The sequence below is a fragment of the Gymnodraco acuticeps genome, unplaced genomic scaffold (assembly GCF_902827175.1).
Source record: "Gymnodraco acuticeps unplaced genomic scaffold, fGymAcu1.1, whole genome shotgun sequence".
Lineage (NCBI taxonomy): Eukaryota > Metazoa > Chordata > Actinopteri > Perciformes > Bathydraconidae > Gymnodraco > Gymnodraco acuticeps.
This window is the reverse complement of record NW_022992062.1, coordinates 275856-298944: the sequence shown is the minus strand read 5'-3', so window position 1 is coordinate 298944 and position 23089 is coordinate 275856. Positions and strand designations below refer to the sequence as shown.

The 23089-nt window shown below is 48.1% G+C and overlaps 1 protein-coding gene and 1 long non-coding RNA gene across 2 annotated transcripts; both read right to left on the bottom strand.

The window, feature by feature from the left end:
* Positions 1–277: 277 nt before the first annotated feature.
* Positions 278–6692, bottom strand: LOC117537078. The gene is made up of 7 exons (XM_034202252.1): positions 6659–6692; positions 6529–6546; positions 5822–6098; positions 5275–5723; positions 4857–5181; positions 4737–4757; positions 278–370 (listed from the first exon to the last, which is right to left on the bottom strand). Exons 4-7 carry the CDS (start codon positions 5517–5519, stop codon positions 278–280), a joined length of 684 nt encoding a protein of 227 aa, XP_034058143.1. The 5' UTR covers positions 5520–5723; positions 5822–6098; positions 6529–6546; positions 6659–6692.
* A 154-nt stretch (positions 6693–6846) lies between these two features.
* Positions 6847–10361, bottom strand: LOC117537076. Its single transcript, XR_004567669.1, has 3 exons — positions 10230–10361; positions 9970–10138; positions 6847–6948 (listed from the first exon to the last, which is right to left on the bottom strand). It is a non-coding gene; the product is annotated as an uncharacterized LOC117537076 (long non-coding RNA).
* Positions 10362–23089: the final 12728 nt, after the last annotated feature.

Genomic DNA, 23089 nt, shown 5'->3' with positions numbered 1-23089 from the left:
AAGACACAATGGAGCAAAGGTATTAATTGTTACTATTACCACTTAATTTTTCTATTCTATTCTGTAAATCTTATTACTAGCTTCATCATTTAATATTACAATACATCACTTTGTCTTTCCCAGCACAGAATACCTGACTGCGGCACACATTGTTGCAGAACTCTCTGCAAAAATAACAAATACATCTTGCAGCAGGTTCAATATTAATAGAGCCAGTGTGTGCGATGGAGCAATCCGCGGCTTCAAAGGTGCCTCATTCGATCCCTTTCATGAGATGTCAGTTAAGTTCACTGATGATGAGGGACACACTGAGGATGGAGGGGACAATGGTGGTCCCAAGCGTGAGTTCCTGACCCTCCTTATGGAATGCCTGAGAATGAAGAAAACATCACGTCAGCAACTGTTTGTGCCCCATGGTGGTGTGACTTTCCCAGCCGCTCACTGTCTCAAAATCTGATTCTAAATGTATAATGTTCTCTATAAAGATAGAACTAATACACAATTATGAATGTATAATATAAGCTGTTTTGTGTATTTAATCATGCGTTGGTCTACAATTTAATGATGGCTTCTACATATTTCACATAAACAGACAATGAAAAAATGTGTCCTTCATGCTGATAACTAGTGATACGCATCTGCCAATTCGTATTCTAAACAGAGTAGTGTGTTGAATCCTTATTTCTTGCATTTGAAACAGATACAATAAAAAAAGTGAACTTACTGTTGTGTTCAACTTCTGCCACAAACTGTACATGTTTGCCACAGGAGCCACAGAACACTTGAACTGTCCCCAGATGCTGGCCACAGAAAGGACACAACATGGCGGCCTGAAAAGACATACATTGATGTAGTAAATCCATTTAATCAAGTTCATCAAAAACACATAGTCTAAATAGTGGTTAGCTAAATAAATAGAAAGATACATCATGTTTACCGTTGAATCTGTGTTCTCTCTCTCCTTGAATGTCTCTATATTTGTTCTTGAGCATGTCTAATGCACACTACTCTCCTGTCATTACTTTGTCCCTCTTCACATGTTGTCACATCTCTCTCAATTCAATAGCTTTATTAGCATGACCATAGTTACAGGTAATTGCTAAAGCTCTGTATAGTTGCAACATCTATACACAAATATATACATATAAACAAACTGCTAAGAATTCAAATGTCCTTTTTCCGCGGTACTCACTATGGCCCGTGTTATTTGCCTGCACTTGATTTGTCATCTCTTTTAAAAATGTTCTTCCCTCACTTTATCTTCTCTTCACGTGAAGCTCTCCTCTCCTCAGCTGGTGTAGTAGTTAGGCACACTAACGCTAGCTATATAATATGACGCTCTATGTATTAAAACAAAACTTACCTTCTTATATCTTTCTCCACTTAAATTAACTTTCTTTCCTCTCGATTTCCATCACTCTTGTTCGTTCTCTCTATGTCTGGTCAGACATCAATCTGTTCGACGTAGCGCGCCCCCTAGAGGCCTGGAGCACTTCCGGAATGTTTTTTTTGTATGTGTTTTGGGATTTGTACGTGCTTTGGACTTTGCATATCATTTTGGTATTTGCAGCGTTTTTTTTGTTGCGTTTGTTTTCGGGGTTTGTGTGTTGTATTTAGTTTGCAACATTTCTGTAAATGCAGCGTTTTTCTGTTGTATTTGTTTTCAGGGTTTGTTTGTTTTTCATTTCATTATTTGCAGCTGTTTCCTGCTTATGTATGCGTTTTGGGCCGTTGTTCCGCGTTTGCACCTGCCGGCCACCGTAGTTCCGCCACCAACAACAACAACAATGGCGGATCGCAGAGTTGCTATCGTGCTCCGGACGCCATGCTACAGTTCTTTGTGCAACATCTACAGCAGACTTACACATCCGGGCAGTGCTTGAATTGGAATGAAAAAGGTGCCAGTACTCTAAAATCAGCAACTTTTTCAAGTCAATTTTATATATACAGCCCACAAACAAGAATTTGGCTACTATAATGCTGGTGGGTTTGTCTCTTTACTACTGTATATTTTAGAAAGGTTCACTGTACTTAACATTTTTTATGATAGGCAGCGGATATGGCTAAAGCTCAGTAAGGTCAATATGAACTGAAAATATAGCAATCAAAGTCTAGATCTTCTGCTGAAGACACATGAAGCAGAGACCTTTCAGGTGAGAGCCCCTCTGGTGGTGTTCAACATTAATGACAAGGAAACAAAGCTCTGGTCAGAAGCATTTTTTATAAAAAGCTTTAACAAAATTAAGTATTTCTGTACATTTTGAATGCAATCTAACTTTCCAACTCAGAAAACGAAAAACGAAAAAGTGCCAAAAGTCTTCTCACATGGCTGAGCTGCTTTGCAATATACTTCACCACTGAAGAATACAAATATGTATAAAGTAAACTATGATGCAATCTAACTTTCCAACTCAGAAAAATGATAAAGAGCATGAACAAAGAACATGTAAAAACAAATGCAAAATTTGCACAATCTAAAATGAGAAACTGTAACTGCAAGTAACAAAGTCTGAGCCATGGTAAAGAGTTACATTGAACACCAAGCTGATCAGATAACTCCCTGGTTGGTCTGAAGTCCTTCTATCTCCAGGATCTGTACAAATCGGCACATTATGCCAAAAGTCTTCTCACTGGGTGAGCTGCTTTGCAATATACTTCACATTGTTAGAAAAGGCTCCAGAAGGCCTTGGGGACATCAGTATCAGGGGCTGGAGCTGGACAGGCTCTTTCATCAGCACTTCTCCTTCCCTTTGCCAGCCAGGACCTCACATACTGTTCCGGATTGAACTGTCCTAGTGATGGTCCATTACATTTAATGAAAACCAGGCTGGACAGTCGGCTGACAGAGAGAGCATTCCTTTTTGCAGTAAGGATATCGTTCATGCAGCTGAATGCCCGCTCACACTCACTAGTGGAGACAGCGATGGTTCGGACTGCTTTCAGTAGAGGCTCCATGGCAGCAGGTGTACGGGATGCCCTGGTTTCCTTGTATTCGCGAAAGCCCTGAACAGTCTCTCTTCTGTCCACTTTCAGCACTTCGCACAAACGTAGCACCTCTACGTCCCCATACTGTACGTCTAACTCCTCTTCAGGCCAACTTCCAGGATGGATAACTTTCATGTCCTGGATTAGCTGATTGTCCCGGGCCTCCCGGCCATGTAATGGGATTTCTCTTGTGCTGACATGAGAGGAGGTTGTGGAAGTCATTCTGTGTCTCAGATTCTCTACCATACTGCGGAAAAACTGACCTGCATGAATCTGTACAAGCCTGCCATTCTCACGCAGGGCAACACCCTTGAAGGACTTCTCAGCTAGAGCTGTATGAACTGTAGTCATGTGTGGGCCAGGCATGGTGACCATGGATTCAAAAACTCGTATTTCTCGAGTTAAGAGCCTATCTGCTGTAGGCAGTGTCATCTCTCTTTTTTGGAGTTGCCGAGAGAGGTCGCTGAGCTCTGTGAGCGCATCGTACATCAGTCCCAGATTGCTGACAAACGTTGCAGATGTGAGCACATCATCCAGGCCCTTGTACTTTGCTCTGTCTCTGGAATCCCTGCTCGTGTCGTTTGCAGCATTTGTGAAGTGATCATGAAGCACTCGGTAGTTTTCCCAGACTGCTCTGACGCTCCTTTCACTTGAAGCCACCCAGCGGATGGACAAAACACGCCCTATCACCAGGAGACGCTGTCCGACTTCATAAACGTTAGCGCATAGCAATAAGCATCAAATGACAAGTATTTACGGATTTAAACGGCCGGAAAGCTCCGGTGTGTTTCTGGCTTAGCGGCAACTTGTTACCAATGCTAATATGCGCGAACGTTACAAGACAACACATTGGCATTCATCTGTTATATTACATTATAACGGACTGTCTTGATAAGAGTAATAGCAGAGTTTATGTTACCTTTTCAAAAGCCGGTCAGTTATGATGGCTGTTCATTTACAGTGAAGACAATCCCCGCTGAATGAGACGTCATCCAATCAGAGTACTAGAACTAAGTGAGACGACCAATGGGTGGACACAAGATGTAAACGAGAATGCCATAGAAATGAACGTGAGGGGCGGGACTCTAAGTGAGACTGAGTGAGACTGAGCAGGCCCGATTATCCTCGCCGCCTCAGAGGATACTGCCCATTCTTCTCTGTGAAAGGAGGGGGGCAAGGAGAGGAAAGTGGGCCCTGCTCCGCCGAGCAGAAGGTCGGCCGTTCGATCCCCAGCTGTGGCAGAGATGAGGAAGAGCTCCCCTCTCAGACAGGGGGTTTTGGTCAATGATGATAAACTACAAAGAGTATCTGTAAAGTGCAGTGAGATAACATCTGAATAAATAAAACTGATCTGATTAAAGAAAGGTTTGTTCTACAGAGCTGTATTATGATGCATGTTATATTTGATATATATATATATATATATACATATATATATACATATTTATATATATAAATATATATATAAATAATATTGCTATAATTCTACTATGATTATCAGTACTAGTGTTGACAGGCCAGACCTGAAACAAGGCAGCTGTCTTTGACACGCCGTCTCTGTTGCAGCAGTCCCGATCCACGTAGATCAGCTGGGGGGTGGTACCCCGGCGAGTCGGTACCGCCTCATCAGTCCGGCCGCCATACTGGACAGGCCCTCTGCGCCCTCGGAGCAGGTGAGGACGCTGATGAGGACCTGCCCGTACTCGTTACCAACGTTGGTAACCCAGGCGGGGCCGTGTCGGAAGCGATACCCGGCTGAGCTTCTTCGTCACCTGGACAGGAGAGAGAGAGATATTTCAAAGGTGACCGCATAAACACACGACACGGCTGGCTGTAAGAAAAAAAATGAAATTGTGCCAAACTATACTGACCTTCTTGGTGGAATCCATCTTCAGGATGGATCCGAAGGTGGACGTGATCCTGGCCTTGTACTCATCCAGCCGCGTCATTATGTCGTAGCCGTAGACCGTCAGCAGCCAGATGGGTGAGGGCAGAGTGGGCATTGTGGGCGGTGGTGGAAACTGCCCCCTCACGCTGCACAAGGCCAGGAACTGCTCGCACACGCCGAGGTACTGGATCGCTCTCCGCATCCGGGCATCCAAATGCTGCTCCCGCAGGGTGTTACACAGCTGAGTGGCACTGTTGCCCAGAGTGCGGGACTTCAGCTGGGTAACCACCCTATGGTCACAGGACAGCCTGCAGAAACACAAAACAAGCATTATATACAGCTCCCTTCATCACATTCATTGCGTTTATTTATATATACGGTATGTTGTCAATTCCTCTCACTTGTACGTAAGTACTGCTGGGAACTGGCGGCTGTAGGTGGGGGCCAGCTGCCTGATGATGCCCTGTGACCACCCGCCGACCTTCTTCTTGCATCGAAGGCACTCCAGGTACTCGGTGGCCATGAGATACCAGCCGTCGATGTCCAGGACCCTCCGGATGGTCCTGTACAGCCCAGCCTTCACCATGGACCCGGTGCATGAAGGCTGGGGGCATGTCAGCTGCAGACGCCAGATCCGGTGTGGCATCCAGAGAAACAGCCGACATGCAAAGAAGGGGTCGGGGGACGCGGGAGGCTGGTGGTAGATCGGCCGGGATTGGGGGGGGTTCCACCACAGATTCAAGTCTGGGATGAGGCTCGGCCTCCCCCACTGGTCCCTGGTGAACAGCACCCGACCAATCCACTGCTGCTGCTCCACAGTGAGAGCTGCCCGCCAGGACACGGGCAGCAGCTGGAGAGAGAACCAGAGCAACGTAAAGGGCACTTACATCTGAGGACATCGCTCCAGGGCAGCAGATGAGCAGCGTTTGCTTTGACAGACAGTCTTACCTCACGTGGCGGAGGAGGGAGGAAGGCTGGCCCCGGCAACTCCTCCTGTCCGGGAGCAGCTCCGGGGGAAGCCGTGGCTGCGGTAGCGAGGAGGGAGCTGGTGCAGGCTGGACTACTGCTGGAGGTCGCAGGGCGTGGTCCTGTTCCTGCGTGGCCTCCAGCAGCTCCTCGTCCGTGGGCTCGCCCAGCAAAGCAGAGACACCAGCCCCCTTCTGTGGTGCCGAGGAGGGGGCGGCGGGAGGCGGATGGAGTGGGAGAGGGGCCTGTACATCTGAGGCTTAAAGGGAAATCAAAGTCAACTTTATGTCAATCTCAAAATATGTTTGTACACACAGAAAGATTGAAATACTGTTTCCCACAGCCCAGAGGTATAAAAAAGACACACAAATGTTTCATTAACATGAAAGAATTAGATGTGTGTTGCGTTAATATTGAGCCACAGAAAACTAAAACCTAGTGGAGCACAGAAGGTTGTTTAAAGAGAGAAAGTGACGACGAGACAAAACAACGGCACCAGATTAGACTTGTTGAGGGAGCGATGCAGGCAGCGAGCGGTTGGAGGGGTTACGCAGGTTTACGAGGGAGAGGATGATGAGCTTACTCTACAAGCACTCGTTAGTGAGGATCTGACAGGCGATTGGTCGGCGTGAAGCTTGGTGATTTGAGACTTGCAACAGGCGGATAGTTTTTCATTAAAGCAAACTTACCTGCCAGGTCATATCCTTCTGAGTACGGGCATATTTATAGAGCAAAATAAAGGGAGAAGGGTCACAAAGGAAGTCAAACTTTCAGTTATCAACAACATGTTGCATGAATGCTACTTGAGTTTTTACTTACACTCCTCCATGTCAACTACCGCCCTGATCAGCTCGTCATCCGAAGGCTCCTCCGATGGCTTGGAGGGAAGAGCTGATCCGAGGGAGGCTGTAATCGCAACGTGAGTGAGAAGAAAATATACAGTGAACATGAGAAATACGAATAGGGTTAAACTGTGCATTTCATTCAGGCTGGACTTGCCTGGAAATGCAGGCTTAGGGACCACCAGCTTCTTGATCTTTGCCTGCAGTTCCACGGCAGACAGAGAACGCCGCCCGGACACGAAGGCTGCAAGCGCTGAACCAAGAGGCCTATGAGACAGAACAACATCTAGAATGCACAGCATGAAAAACACCAACGTGTCTCAGTGTTTCCCACAGATATGAAATATACTTGGGCGGGTGGTGGCAAGGGGGGGGGGGGTGCGCGAAAAAAAAAAAAAGTTTTAACAACATTATTTATTGACTTTTCATTCCGGTATAATCATTTTGCGCAAAGATGGCACTGTTTGTCAGAGCACTTCATCCTTCTGGGATTTCATGAAGAACAGCTCCAACGCCTGTGTGTATGGGAATGCCTCTGGTGCTGGTCCATTAACTGCCAGTGTTTCCCACAGATCTGAAATATACTTTGGGGCAGGGCCGGACTGGGACAATAAGTCAGGCCGGGAATTATACACCCAGCCAGGCCACTACCAGTTTTCTTTTGTGCCATTTTCCTGGATTTATTTGTCAATATTTACAGCCTTGCTGCCCATAGTGATAGCCCTAAACTTTAAATCTACTACCCCAGAATAAACATATGGACATGGGTTACTATTTAAAAATGTTTTGCAAATCTATTTAGGAACCTCCATGTGAACATATTTTAAGTGGAGGTGGACCTCAATTCCTCTAGGGGGGTCCGGGGGCATGCCCCCCCCGGTAAGATTTATTATTTATTTTTAAATGTTGGACTTAAATGCATCAATCTGGTGCACTTTGAGGGGGAAATAAAGAGACTACACCAGCGCCTGACTACACCCATATGAAACAGAACAGTATACATTTAAATAATCATAAAATCATAAGTACATTGCCATAACCAATAACATACCATATCCAATATGAAAAAACACTGAAACTTGTTTATTTATTTGTTTTTGGTTCATTTATAGTTGTGAGTGTGTCTGTGCTCCTGAACCAGCCTCACCTGTCTCCCCCCCCCTCCCCCCTCTCCCCCTGCTCCTCTTTGAGGCAGCAGCAAAGACTAGTTTTAGCTCTCAACAAGTTGTAATAGTTTATCTTACCTTTTTTCACCTAGTTAATTTTTTTAAATTATTATTCATGCATATTTTACTAATCCCTCCCCTTTCAAATGGAAATATGTGTTTACATAAATGGTGACCAAACCGTTTGAGACCCACTGAGATAACTCAGACTAAGTTAACTATCTAAACACTCAGAGAGTCCTTTACCTCACCTGAGCTGTAGTTATCAGTCTCTCAGTCTGACAGGAGAGGACTCTCCTCCACCTTGTTGACAGTCAGCTCATTATATCCATTAGCGCCGCTCGCTAGCACCAGATGCTAACAACAACAAAACACGTAACCGGTGCGCGCGCTTTCTCTCGCGCACGCTCGCGCCCGCCACACATTCACACCCTCCCGAGCTTGAATGCGAGACCAATCGAGGGCTTTAGTGTATGATCTGTATGAAAGTGGCCATGTCGGCAGGCCACATCATGTAGACAGCCAGTCACCCTCTGTGAGGCAGAGTCAGACCCACATTTATACATACAATACATACAATACATACATACATACATACAAAAAAAAAATCCTCAGGCCAGCAGGCCACTTAACAGGCCAGGCCATCGGGAAACCTCCCGGTCCTCCCGATGGCCAGTCCGGGCCTGCTTTGGGGGGTGGTGGTAGCGGGGGGGGTTGAGGTGACGTGCAACAACATTAACCTTTCTGTTGGTCGCTTGTTAGCAGACCCTTCACGCGATGGCAGAGCGAACAGGAACAGGTACAGGCAGGTTCCATAATGATAGCCCTATAGTTTAAATCTACTACCCACACATGAACATATGGAAATGGGTTACTATTTTAAAAAATAAATGTATTTATTAATGTATTTAGGAACCTATCCATGTGATTTTTAGTGGGGGTCGACCTCAAATCCTCTAGGGGGGTCCAGGGGCATGCCCCCCCGGTAAGATTTTATTTTTTATTTTGGAGTTAAATGCATCAATCTGGTGCATTTTGAGGGGAAACAAAGAGACTAGATCTATGGAAACACCTATATGAAACAGAACTGTATACATTTCAATAATCATAAAATCAAGGCCATAACCAATAACATACCAATATGAAAAAAACACTGAAACTTGTTTATTAATTTAGTTTTGGTTCATTTATAGTTGTGAGTGTGTCTGAGCTCCTGAATCAGCCTCTCCTGTCTCCCTCCTCTCCCCCTCTCCATCCTCTCCCCCCTCTCCATCCTCTCCCCCTGCTCCTCTTTGAGGCAGCAGCAAAGACTAGTTTTCTCTCAACAAGTTTTAAAAGTGTATCTTACCTTTTTTCACCTAGTTAACTTTTTATTTATTTATTCATGCATATTTTACTAATCACATTACATTTCATTTAGCTGACGCTTTTATCCAAAGCGACTTATAATGACCGATTACAGGGACATTCTCCCTGGAGTAACTGAGGGCTAAGTGCCTTACTCAAGGGCACACTAGTGGTGGTGTTCCTGGCGGGATTTGAACTCACAGCCTTCCGATCTTCAGCCCACCTCACTCTCCATTAGACCAATCACTACCCTCTCAAATGGAAATATGTGTTTACATAAATGGTGACCACACCGTTTGAGACCCACTGAGAACTTAGACTAAGTTAACTATCTAAACACTCAGAGAGTCCTTTACCTCACCTGAGCTGAGGTTATCCCGAGCTTGAATGACACACAGAGACCAATCAAGGGCTTTGATTTATGATCTGTATGACAGTGGCCATGTCGGCAGGCCACATCATGTGGACAGCCAGTCACCCTGTGTGAGGCAGGCCACTTAACAGGCCAGAAGGAGGCGAGATCAGAGCAAGGGAGCGAGGGATCATTGTCTACAAGTTAATCGATCGCAGATGGCGTCGTGGTCACGGACGAATAAAAAAAAAAAATGTATTAAAAAAAAACAAAAAAACTAAATGGGTCGCGAAATATACCTGGGCGGCCGTTAATATACCTGGGCGGCCCGCCCAAGTATAGTCTACGTGTGGGAAACCCTGTGTCTTCAGAAAGGTCATCCAGGTACGTCAAACTCAGACAGCTTTAAAATAACACACGTACTTTGATGCAGTCCTCGCTCTCTGGCCAGAGACAGAGACTGTGCTGGTGGTGGTGGATGCAGCAGCAGCAACAGCAGCAGGTCTCTGTCTGTCTCGGCTCTTGGTAGCAGATGGCGTTCTCCATCTGCGTGCCGGGTGTGGGAATCTTCCTCCGGAGGTAGTTGACAAATCTACAAAAATCAGACAATTTGTCACGTGATTCTTATCAACCGAATAAGAATCCACATGTATATATATATATATATAGATATTACGACATACCGGATTTTTTTGGGGTCCACAGACTCGTACAGGCTGTCCAGGGTCTCAAATTTAAAGTCCCCGAAGCCAACAAGGGCCTGTCCCTCCTGACCAGGCAGGAGGGACAGGCCCGCGCCTCCTCAAACGCCCGGTGGAACCTGACTGCCTCCAGAAAGTCAGGGTACGCTGAGGAGTAGTGGGTGAAGGCATCCTGTAAATTCACAAATAAGGTTAAAACTGTTGTCACTCTTTTAATGGTATTGTGAATCAGACTGAAGTACTCCACCTTGTTGGCCATCAGCGGGGACTGAGACCCTGTCCTCTCTCGCTCCTTCTGGTGGGAGGCGACCAGATTAATGGCGTAGCCCACGTCGTTCTCCAGGAGCCAGTGGAAGATCTTTCCCTGGTACTGGCCGAACTGGACCTTCCACCGGCTCAGGACGAGGGTGGCGTTGGCGGTGGAGCCACCCTCGGAGGAGACGTGGGCCCAGGCCTCCGCGTCCACCTCCTCGGGCTTCTTTGCCCTGTACAGGGCTTGGCCGGCTGCTCGCCGGGGGGCGAGGGTGCTGGCTTCGGCCGTGGCCTTTAAGAGGAGAGTCCCGTTAGGGGCCCTCCGAAATACTGGATGTTCCATCTACACAGAGTTGGACTCAGTTAGACCACTACCACAAATACAATGAAGTACTTTACTGTTGGAGTCAGTACTAGTTGGACTTTTACCACAAGTAGGCTACTATGAAGTTATTTTACTGTGTACTTTTTCAGTTATTCTCTGTCAAACTCCTGTGGCAGAAAATCATTTTATCTCTCGTCAAATATAGCAGAAAACATGCAGTTTGACAGAGGATTAAAACTATAATCAGAGCCCTCTCATCGGAGCTCCGTTAGTACACACACACACACACACAGGAGCGGGACATCCTCCTCAACCTGTCCACCATAAATGCCTCAGAGCAAGGATACCTGAACCGTAGCGTCCAGCTAGCTTAGCGATAAATACACACAGCGTTGTATTGTCCTCCCCCTGTCGGCCCTAAGAGCTTCAGAGGGCGGATACCTGAGCTCCGTAGCGTCCCGCTAATGTGAAACACACACACACACACAGCGTTAGCGGGACATTCTCCTCCCCCTGTTGGCTCTAAAAGCTTCAGAGGGCGGATAGCTGGGCTCCGTAGCGTCCCACTAGCCGCTAGCTAAAGGTAAACACACACAGCAGTTCATCAGCGGTTCACAAAGTATGGATACCGTACAAACACCACGGCTAACTCAGTATGACTAATGTCGGACATAGAAGTGTCTTTGTAACAGTGTTTACACGTGTATTTGCTAATAATTAATGCACATTTTACTCACAGTGTCGCTTGATTGAAGTCACTCAGTAGAATGCCAGGTCGAAACAATGGCGGACGGAGGAGAGAATTTGGAAAGAAATCCGCCTCACTGATTGGACGCCAAAAGTTTGATTCTCTGATTTGGACCTTTATCCGCCTCCCATTGGCGAACGATTGAATCCACCCGGTGGAGGATACTGCCCATTCTTCTCTGTGAAAGGAGGGGGGCAAGGAGAGGAAAGTGGGCCCTGCTCCGCGGAGCAGAAGGTCCGCGGTTCGATCCCCAGCTGTGGCAGAGATGAGGAAGAGCTCCCCTCTCAGACAGGGGGTTTTGGTAAATGATGATAAACTACAAAGAGTATCTGTAAAGTGCAGTGAGATAACATCTGAATAAATAAAACTGATTTGATTAAAGAAAGGTTTGTTCTACAGAGCTGTATTATGATGCATGTTATATTTGATATATATATCAAATCTAACATGCATCATAATTGAGTGGCAACATATATATATATACTACATACATACATATATATATATATACATATATGTGTGTGTATCATCTCATCATCTCTACTGTGCTTATTTATACACCATGTTGTGTTTTATTGACCCGTGTTGCAGTAAAATATCAGACGTTGTGTAATGAATTCTAAATAAAGTTTCCACACAAAGTTCAGTTCAGAGTTTTATTTTAAAAATAGATTTAAATAAATAAAGACAAAAGACAATTAAAGAAAAAAGAGCCATCATTCCCCCCCTCTGGGTCCCTTTTGAGTCTTTTCATCTCCTCCCTCCATTCCTCCACAGTTTTCCCGCCGGCAGCCGCGCAGTAAGACACACCTGCAATGCGAGTGTGGCCAGTGTCGATCCTCTTGGCCTGGCCACACTTGCTGCAGGTGTACTGACCCGTCTGCTGACGGGCTTTGCTCCAGGGCGACGGCCCACCCCTTGCAGCATCAGCCTCTGCCGCCTTCCTCTTCCTGTAGGCCGTTGTCTTCGGCACACGGAGAGGAGGAGGCTGAGCAGCAGGGGCAGCCATGAGAGGGCCAGCCGGGAGCAGTAATCGAAGAGGAGGAGGAGGGGCAGCAGCCATGAGAGGGACAGCCGGGAGCAGTGTCCGAAGAGGAGGAGGAGGGGGAGGAGGAGGAGGGGGAGGAGGAGGAGGGGGGGTGTGGCCAGATGAGGCAGGCAGACCCACCCCTGAAGGTCCCGGCACCTCTGGGATGTTGTAATGGAAGGGCTGTCCTTGTCCCACCTGTACAAAGGACAGCCCTTTCGCTGGCGGGAGAGGCTGGAAAGCCACAGCTACTGCAGGGACGACGCCAGCTCCCTGCAGCAGCACAGACACCCCCCTCTCTTTCTGGCGCCGAGAGAACCTGTAAGACAAACCCAGGCAGATGTTTTTACGGAAAGAGAAACCCCAGTACGGATTACAAAACCACCAACAAAGCTGCTGGTTAAACTCACCACTGGGACAGGGTCCTCTGGTTGAGCTCAAAGAGCTGAATGTCGGTCTGAGCCATCAACCTCGGGCTGGCCAGCACTGCCTTTCTAATGGCCACGTAGTCCGTGAGGATGAGGGACCACCGAGTCCTCATGATCCCTCCGAACCGCGTGGCCGCGGGGTGGAGACGGCAGAGCTGGCTGCAAATGGCCTCTACCAGGCGGCTGGCGCTGGGCCATGTTGCAGGGCCCGAGTTCAGCCCGAGAAGACAGCTGAGTCACGGAGAGGACAGTGAGGGTTAATAGGCAGCAAATATTTAGTATAGGAAACAGGAATATTTGGAGACTCTCCTTCCCAGGACAGGAGGTGTTCTTCCCCTTCGCTGTCTTGAACCGCCCCTTCAGCTGCCTCTCCCGGTGTCTGGGAGGGTAGACGACTCGAGGGTAGACGACCCTTCGTCCACCCTCTTGTCAGAAAGCCCCTGAACGCTCCTGACTTCCAGCAGGCAGGGTTCTTACACCTTTTCCAAAGTCAAATTCAAGCACTTTTCAAGCATTTTCAAGGTGCATTTTCCAGCTTTTCAAGCAGCTTACAGCTGTTGTAAATTACATATTTATATACACATACTCAAATGATTATTTCCCTACCTCACATTAAATCAGATGTTCTTTATGCTATAAACAACCACATGTGTGTTTCGTGATAGCCTTCTACACGAGGATGAAAAATTAAAGAAATGAAAACTAAGTTTAATATTTCAAAAGGAGTGACCTGTACGTAGACTGTGTCACGATCTGTTTGTGTTGTTGTTTTGTCTTGTCTTTTTCTATCTTTGGGTTTCCTGTTTTATTTTGTAAATTCTTCACCCCCGTTTCCTGCCTGTTGCTTTCTGTCTGTTTCCCTCCCTGATTACCCGATTGTGTTCACCTGGTGCCTCTGTGTTTTCTCCTCCCTCCTCACCTGTCTCGTGTTTGTTTGATTAGTCCTGGGTGTATTTAAGTTCTGGTTTTTCCGTCTGTCTTTGTCGGTTCGTCTTGTGTTTTGAGTTATTCTGCGGTGAGTGTTCTGTTCTGTGTCTAGATATTTGTAGCCTTGAAATAAAGGAATTCTTTTGTCACTTAAGTCTGCATTTGGGTCCTGTTTCCCACACAAACTGTGACAGAACGAACCGACCAGAAATGGACCCAGCAGATGATCCATTTGAGGTGGAGCTACAGCATTTTTCCTTTGGTTTGGCTTGCTGCTGTGATTGGTGGAGTGGAGCGTCCAGTGTTCGGCAGAGGGAGGCCGCTCTGGTAGAGGCGCACCGGTTGGCTATGGAGAAACCAGACTTGGTGAAGTTCTTGCCTGGCTGGATTTTGAACTTCCTCTGGGTGTGTGATTTCCAGCCTGCTGACTACAAACGTCTCGGTGTGGTCCGTCTGGAGTCAGCCAGTGCTTCTGCCCCAGTTCCTGCTCCTGTCCAGGAGTCGTATTCCGGAACTCGTCAGGCTTATGGAGGTCCATGGAGTATTCAGGAGGCTGCTAAGAGGAGTCGTCGCAAGGCCAGGCTAGCAGCCCGAGCCCCAGCAGCCATGGTTCCGGCTCCATTACAGGCCCCAACCGCCATGGTTCCGGCTCCAGTGCCGGACCCAGCAGCCATGATTCCGTGCTCCAGTACCATCCCACATAGCCATGGTACCGTGCTCCAGTACCACCCCACACAGCCATGGATCCGTGTTCCGGTTCCTTGCCCAGCAGTCATGGTTCCAGCTCCAGTTCCGACCCCCGCAGCCATGGTTCCGGCTTCAGTACCGGCCCCGGAAGCCATGGGCTCGACTCCAGTTTCGGCTACAGGGCTGGCTCCCCAGCCGACGCCAGCTCCCCGAGTCTTGTCGGCGTACCGGCCGACTCCAGCACCTCGTCTCCTGCTGGCTCCCCAGCCGACGCCAGCGCCCCGAGTCTTGTCGGCGTACCGGCCTACTCCAGCACCTCGTCTCCTGCTGGCTCCCCAGACGACGCCAGCTCCCCGTGTCCTGTCGGCGTACCGACCGACTCAAGTCCCCTCTAAAGTTCCTACCCGAGTGCCCACTCCAGTTCCTACCCGAGTCCCCTCTCGAGTTCCCTCTCGAGTCCCCTCTCGAGTTCCCTCTCGGGTCCCCTCTCGAGTTCCCTCTCGGGTCCCCTCTCTGGTCCCATCTCCAGTCTCCTCTAAAATCCCTTCTCGAGTCCCCTCTCCAGTCTCCTCTCGGGTCCCCTCTCGGGTCCCCGCTCCAGTCACCTCTCAAATCCCTTCTCGAGTCCCCTCTCTAGTCTCCTCTCAAATCCCTTCTCGAGTCCCTTCTCGAGTCCCCTCTCGAGTCCCCTCTCCAGTCCCCTCTCTAGTTCCCCTCTCGAGATCCCTTCTCTAGTTCCTCCTCTAGTTCCTCCTCTAGTCCCCTCTCTAGTTCCCCTCTCGAGTCTCCTCTCAAGTCCCCTCTCGAGTTCCCCCTTGGTTCCCCTCTCGAGTCTCCTCTCGAGTTCCCTCTCGAGTCACGTCTCGAGTTCCCCCTTGGTTCCCCTCTCGAGTCTCCTCTCGAGTCACGTCTCAAGTCCCTACCCAATGTCCTGGTCCGTTGGAGGTTCCGCTGGGGGTCCTGCCAACTCCATGTCCTGTCCCGTTGGAGGCCCCGTCGACTACTCCTCTGCCGGGGGTCCTACCAATCGTATGTCTGTCCCGTTGGAGGTCCCGCCATCTACTCTCCTGCCGGGGGTCCTGCCAACCCTTTGTCCTGTGCCGTTGGAGGCCCCGCCGACTACTCTCCTGCCGGGGGTCCAGCCAACCCTTTGTCCTGTCCCCTTGGAGGTCCCGCCGTCTACTCTCCTGCCGGGGGTCCTGCCAGCTCCTTGTCCTGTCTCGTTGGAGGTCCCGCCGACTACTCTCCTGCCGGGGGTCCTGCCAACCCTTTGTCCTGTGCTGTTGGAGGCCCCGCTGACTACTCTCCTGCCGGGGGTCCTGCCAGCTCCTTGTCCTGTCTCGTTGGAGGTCCCGCCGACTACTCTCCTGCCAGCTCCTTGTCCTGTCTCGTTGGAGGTCCCGCCGACTACTCTCCTGCCAGGGGTCCTGCCAACCCTTTGTCCTGTGCTGTTGGAGGCCCCGCTGACTACTCTCCTGCCGGGGGTCCTGTCAACCCTTTGTCCTGTCTCGTTGGAGGTCCCGCCGTCTACTCTTCTGCCGGGGGTCCTGCCAATCCTATGTACTGTGCCGTTGGAGGCCCCGCCGACTGCTCTCCTGCCGGGGATCCTGCAAATCCCGTGTCCTGGTCCTCTTCCGTGGGGGATCCTGGCGAGGCCTGTCCCACCAGCTCCGACACCGGGTCCTGCCCGGCCCTCTGAGAGCCGCAGTCTTCGCCCTCGAGCCCGGCCCCCTGAGAGCCGCGGTCTTCGCCCTCGATCCCGGCCCCCTGACTCTTCCTGCCGCGGTCCTCGCCCTCGGGCCCGGCCCCCTGACTCTTCCGGACGCGGTCCTCGCCCTCATGCTCGGCCCCCTGACTTTTTCCGGCCGCAGTCCTCGCCCTCATGCTCGGCCCCCTGAGTTCGCCCGCGGTGGCCTTCGCCCCTCCATAACCCCATTTTGGACTCTGCCTTGCCCCCGGGCCGTCCGCCCGAGACCCCTTCCTGGTCCTCTGCCTTGCCCCCGGGCCGTCCGCCCGAGACCCCTTCCTGGTCCACTTGCTCCCGGGCCGTCCGCCCGAGACCCCTTCCTGGTCCTCTGCCTTGCCCCCGGGCCGTCCGCCCGAGACCCCTTCCTGGTCCTCTGCCTTGCCCCCGGGCCGTCCGCCCGAGACCCCTTCCTGGTCCTCTGCCTTGCCCCCGGGCCGTCCACCCGAGACCCCTTCCTGGTCCTCTGCCGTGCCCCTGGGCTGTCAGCCCAAGCCCGTCCTCCAGACCCCCTCCACCCACCCTGGTGGCTTAGTGATGCGTCCATCCTCCAGACCCCCTCCACCCACCCTGCTTAAGGTTTTGGACTTTTGTAATTTTGTTTTGGGACGTCTGGGATCCGTCCCTTGAGGGGGGGGGGGTACTGTCACGATCTGTCTGTGTTGTTGTTTTGTCTTGTATTTTTCTATCTTTGGGTTTCCTGTTTTATTTTGTAAATTCTTCACCCCCGTTTCCTGCCTGTTGCTTTCTGTCTGTTTCCCCTCCCTGATTACCTGATTGTGTTCACCTGGTGCCTCTGTGTTTTCTCCTACCTCCTCACCTGTCTCGTGTTTGTTTGATTAGTCCTGGGTGTATTTAAGTTCTGGTTTTTCTGTCTGTCTTTGTCGGTTCGTCTTGTGTTTTGAGTTATTCTGCGGTGAGTGTTCTGTTCTGTGTCTAGATATTTGTAGCCTTGAAATAAAGGAATTATGTTGTCACTTAAGTCTGCATTTGGGTCCTGCTTCCTGCACAAACCGTGACAGACTGGGCATCCCATATAACCTGTCTGAGCCAATATAAAACAATCAGCCAAATAACTTTTCAATACATTATTGATTACTATTTTTGAGGTAATTTTATGTTGGAAGTGAACATAAGTCAGAGGTAAATGGTGTACTTTTCCTCCACTACATGTATTTAATACCTTTAGTTACTTCACAGATGTGGATGAATGATGTGAATTATAATCGAGTGTTAAATCCAGTGGCGAACCCTCAGGGCCTTCAAGGTATTCAGAGAATACCCTGGAACACTCAGATAAAACAAACAAAAAATCGATTTAATTATATAAATAAAATGTATATTAAATGAGAATCGTATCTGTGTTGATGATCTGCAATATTACAGTGTTACGTTGATTTGTTTGTCCTTCTCGGACCATGCACTACGCATTTCAGTGGTTTTGTGTTAGAAAAGAAAGCAACCAATCAGATCTTGTTCTGGGTCTCTAGGTAGAATATCCTTCAACCAAGGTATTCTACATCCTTGATAGAATCCCCTGGCCGTTGGACTGAATGAGAGCGTACGTTTGGACTGACAGTTTGATCAACCAATCATATATTGATTTGTAGCCAATGGGCGTATTCTTTCAGAGTTCCCCTCGGTTCCAGGGTATTCTAGAAGGCCCGCTAGTTAACTGGCTCGAGACAGAGGATCTAGATCAGGGGTGCCCAACCAGTCGATCGCGATCGACCGGTCGATCGTGGGGAGATTCCCAGTCGATCGCGAGATGTGTCTAAAAATAGAACAGCAACATTCTGTTGTATCGTTAATGTCCTGTAACATAATCTTCCTGTGCAGAATAATGCACATGAACGCATCAAAGCTTTGTGATTGGCCGGCGTGAACCCATGTGTCGGGGCGTGGCTGGTGGGCAGTGGGCAGTATTTCGCTGACGTTGTCCATGTCAACAGGAGCGACAGTCCGCACACACACAAGACCGCAATTATGGCAGAAGCAAAAAAGCCCAAAATATATAATTTTCACTCCGAGTGGGAGGATGATTATTTGTGTATCTATTCCAATTCAAAGTCCATCTGTCTCATCTGCAATGCGAGCGTGGCTTTATCGAAGAAGGGTAATTTAGGAGCGGCATTTCAAAACAGTGCACAAACGCTACGAGACGGAATTCCCTCCTAATTCTGCCCTACGCTCCCAAAAGGGGAGGGGCCTGAAAGGACAGCTAAATGCACAGCAGTCCATTTTCACCAGGCCCAACAACAAGAGCAAGGCTGCTACCAGAGCATCTTATCGAGTCAGGCACGTTCTTGCGAAACACATGAAGTCTTTCAAAGACGGCGAAGTTGTGAAAGAAGCATTCCTGGAGGCTGCCGATGAGCTTTTGGGGGACAGTAAAAATAACAGTAGCATTTCAACAGGTTTTTGATATAATAAAAACTCAAGTTAGATACCGTTATTAATCAGCTGTAAGTTTTAGTTTGTTTGAACTTATTCATTATAATTATTGTACAAAATGGTATAAGAATGCAAACATTAAGATCTGTTCTGTTTAAATTGATTATAGTCTATTATCAATTCAGGTTAAGAAACTAGTGTTGCTTGCATCCTATTTTAAAAGGCATTTCTTTTTATAATCTACTAAAATGCAACAAAAAAAGGGTTTGATTCTATTAATTTTGTCTTTTTTATTGCACTGTTGCAGCAGATTCCTGTGCAGCTTCAGATCTGAGTTGTCTTATTAGTAAGCCTCATTTATACTTTTGTAGCAACACTATTTTTATATAATGGCAAAGAAAGGGTTCAGAGTCTTTTCTTTTTTCCCTGTGTCATATGTGGCAGCACTGTTCAATGTTTCTTGAAAACATGACCACTGTAGTGACGTGTGAATAAACTCCAACTCTGTATCAACAACACTGTTGTGTAACTTCAGTTAAATACTTGTATGTGTGTAGATTAGAAAGAGGTGAGATAAAGGATCTACAGTATTTTATGAAGTATTAATCGTACAAAGGTCAGTTTTATACAAGTAGAAGTGTGTATTTACCTGGTAGTAGGCTGTCAGTAATGGCTACGCCTCTCTATTTGGACTGGTAGATCTCGGCAGACTGGCAACTTTAAAAGTAGCTCTCGGTTCAAAAAAGGTTGGGCACCCCAGATCTAGATGAATGCGACGAAGCAATTCATGCCGTTTTATTGTTTTTAACGTTGAAATGACAAGTGCAACAGGTGAAGATGAAGTTGTTGCGGGGGGTGTGCGTGTCTACAGAAGGTCCAGTTGTGATAGACACGGTTCGCCACTGGTTAAATCAGACTTTAGTTCCACCTGGAGTAAATCCACAAGGTAATTTTGACTACTCAAGACACCTGACTTATACATCTTCAAAGGAAGACTGTGTTCATTCTACAATTACATGGGATTAAAGCAAAATGTAGTTTTACTTGTATAATACTTCAATTTTATATAAAAGACAGTTTGTTTTCATCTGTTTTCAAATAAACAAAGTCTTGGCTTTCAGAATATTAAACTTGTTTCGGCAAATTCAGATGATAAATACAACTTTGAAGCTTCGGCATAATTACAAGCAGAGAACGGACTAATGTAACATCACAGCAAGCATAACAACAGCCGGTGTTTCTTATGAGTGTTTCCCCGGTACACAAACGCAAAAATACACACACACTCACGAGCTTCCCCCAGACCAGTAATACAAACGAAAATGTGTCTTCGGGTCAATGTGACTGATTTCGATAGAGCAAGTTACATTTGGTTTAGGGACGAAACATACTACCAGTAGAAATACATTGCTTTCAAAATCGCTCTGTGTCGAATCAATAGATTATATTTCGTGACTATAACACGAAATGCCGTGAGTGCTTCATCCTCTGAACACTAGTGATGGAAATTCCGGCTCTTCTTGGTGAGCCGGATCATTTGGCTCGGCTCACCAAGAAGAGCCGGCTCTTTCGGCTCCCAAACGGCTCTTCAGTTTACCACTTATTATACCTTTTAATTAAATCAAATGTAGCCCTGTTTTGACTAATGATTTATATGTGTACACATATATCACTTAAATTATTCAATACATCCTTTGTACTGAGGTATTCAAAAGTAAAAATTACATGTTTAATATAAATGATTTGCTGTGGCCAATTGTTTTCATTGCATTTACAGACCCGTGTAACTCTCTGATACCACCCAATGAATGCATTGACTTGCTTGTAGAACCACGCTACACAAAACAGATAGCAACACCTATAAAAACTATTTAAAAGAAAAGGGGCTACTGTATCGACCTATATAAAGTATATAAATATAGTTTTTTTTATATAAAAAAATATAGAAGACTATATAGATCAAAAAGATCCTGCATTTTAGCCATTCCTCATTTCGCTCTATTTGCTCTTTCCAGCGCTGTTTTTGCAGGGGGCTGATTCTGTGAGCTGCAGCTGACCACGCCCCCCCGCAGGAGAGGGGAGCGTGCTCTGAGATCAGCTGCTAGGCTGTCAGAAGAGGGGGAGCAAAAGAGATCTCCGTCCTCCGTGTTTTAGTCTTATAGAAGTAAGAAGAGAAGTAATGGGGCAGAAACCCTCATTTTTACGCAGCGGTCCAGACATAGACATCAAACGGCGACACATATTCAGTGTGCATTAACTTTGGCATTAGGGCAGGGATATCTAGATACTTTCCAAGGTTTGACATAATGAATTGTGCTACTTTTAAAGCAAGCAACGATGTTTTCAAATCTGTAATCAAAAAGCTCCTCAAAAACACTATCGAAGCAGTTCCTGCCGTTGCTACGTTAGTTCAAACATGTGTTATTTTTGCATACTTTGCAGGAGGCTACTCGTGGGCTTGACCCTCGTCTTAGCCATGGCTTGTATTTGTCTTCTGCTAGCCAACGCTCGTTGAAACGGCAACCTCCTGGCCGCAGCGGATTTGTTTTATGTAAAAGCGAAGCAATTCTTTTTCTTTTAATCTAAAAAGCGAACTATTCAGTCAGACAGCAATTTATTGTAAAAGTAAAGCATTTACATTTTCAAGCACTTTATCTCAATAAACTTTCCCAACCTTGAAAACACCACGTCAAATTTCAAGCATTTTCAAGGATTTCAAGCACCCGTACGAACCCTGAGCAGGGCCTTGGCCAGCTTCAGGACATGCTGGTATCCTGGCTGGCCATCAGGACCCTGCATCTCCTCCTGAGGAGAAAAGGAAGGAGGGAGGAGGAGAGAAGTGCTGCTGTGGAGTCTTGAATACATATAATTATTATTGTTATCATTATCAGTAGTAGTGTGTTAGTGAACTTACCTCAGAGTCTGAGGAGGACTGCTGAGCAGGAGCCTCAGGGGCCTCGGGAGGGTCAGGTTGGTGAGGGGCGGCCGGGCCGGATGGCTCAGACCTGGGTGCGTCAGCCGGATCACCCGACCGGGCTGCTGTGCTGGTGGAGGGGATATCTGTCTGGAAGACGGTCGGGTCCTCCACGTCTTCCTCGATACCCTCGTCCACCTCCTCCAGCGACTGGATGGCAGCAGCCTCGTCCGGAATGTCGGGGTCCAAGCTGAGGTCCTCAAGCACTTTGCCTGTCTGCCTGTACAGGAACTCCACCCCGATGAGCTCCCCTGTCACGCGGCAAAAAGACAGGAAGCAAAGGATTTGCAAAATGCTCCTTTTCCTCACAGTTATGATGTCTGAATAAAGTGAATAGGGTTTTCACATCACCCACCTCTGTACTCGGCAGGCTTGGTGAAGTCCTTAACCAGCTGACGGCCAAGCACCCTTTGGTGTGGAGTGCAGAGGCTCCACCTCTCCCGTAGCTGCCGCTGCGCGGTCCTCATTCCACCTCACCAGTCCATGGACCAGGAACGCCTGGAAGTGCTTGGCACTCGCCTGCGTTCCTGAGGAAGCAGGTATCAGATCAGAAATGAATTGACATTTGCGTGAAATGTGAATTCATGATAGACTTTATCACAAGCTGTACCTGGGATGAACCGGTGGAGGTGGAAGGACTCCAAAGACGTGGAGCCCCTCACGCAGCGATAGACCGGCAGGATTACTCCGCCCTTTGTCAGCCTGCCGGTCTGCGTGTACAGCTGCACGCCAGGTGGGTCCTCGATGCAGCTGAGGTGGGGCCTCTGCGTACTCCATATGTCCTGGATGCGGAGAGAGTCAAGCAACGGGATGTCCAGGTTGTCGCGTCCTGCCGTACCGCCGAAGGTTTGGAGGAGGTCCTGGATCAGGAGCGCCGTCTCCTCCTCCCCACGCATCCGACGACGGCAGTGGAGCCTCCACTCCTCCCTGGTGATCCTCTGGATCACCTCGGCGTCGGTCAGGCCGACCATCCCGTGCTTCCCCTCCAGCTGGGACCGCTTGGCTTCAGTGAGACGGCGGGCATCTCCGGGGTCCACCTCGAAGATGCACAGAGACAGCTGCCTCATGAAGGCGGGGTACAGCTCGTGGCTCTCTGTGGTGACACCTGCTGGGAAACGTCGCATCAGGTGCCAGATGTCCAGTCTCACCACAAGCTGTCCCCACTCCTGTGATAAGGAAACAAAAGTCTGTCTGATTATTGGAGTACAATTTTTCTTTTTCTGTTTTTATGATGTTGTAATTATCTTGAACAACACCTAGCGTGGCTTTGGTCAATAGCCCCTGTGGGCTATCTAAGCTAATTTACAGATGGCCCTGAGCCCAGTAGAGATTGCCC

What these genes read in the sequence shown, in the direction of transcription:
- LOC117537078 (XM_034202252.1), bottom strand. Translation starts at nt 5,519, where the DNA reads ATGCCACACCGGATCTGGCGTCTGCAGCTGACATGCCCCCAGCCTTCA. An exon ending in AGATGGATTCCACCAAGAAG is followed by an intron (nt 4,758 to 4,856) that starts GTCAGTATAGTT and finishes TCTCCTGTCCAG; the next exon opens with GTGACGAAGAAGCTCAGCCG. An exon ending in TGACGAAGAAGCTCAGCCGG is followed by an intron (nt 371 to 4,736) that starts GTATCGCTTCCG and finishes CTTCATTCTCAG; the next exon opens with GCATTCCATAAGGAGGGTCA.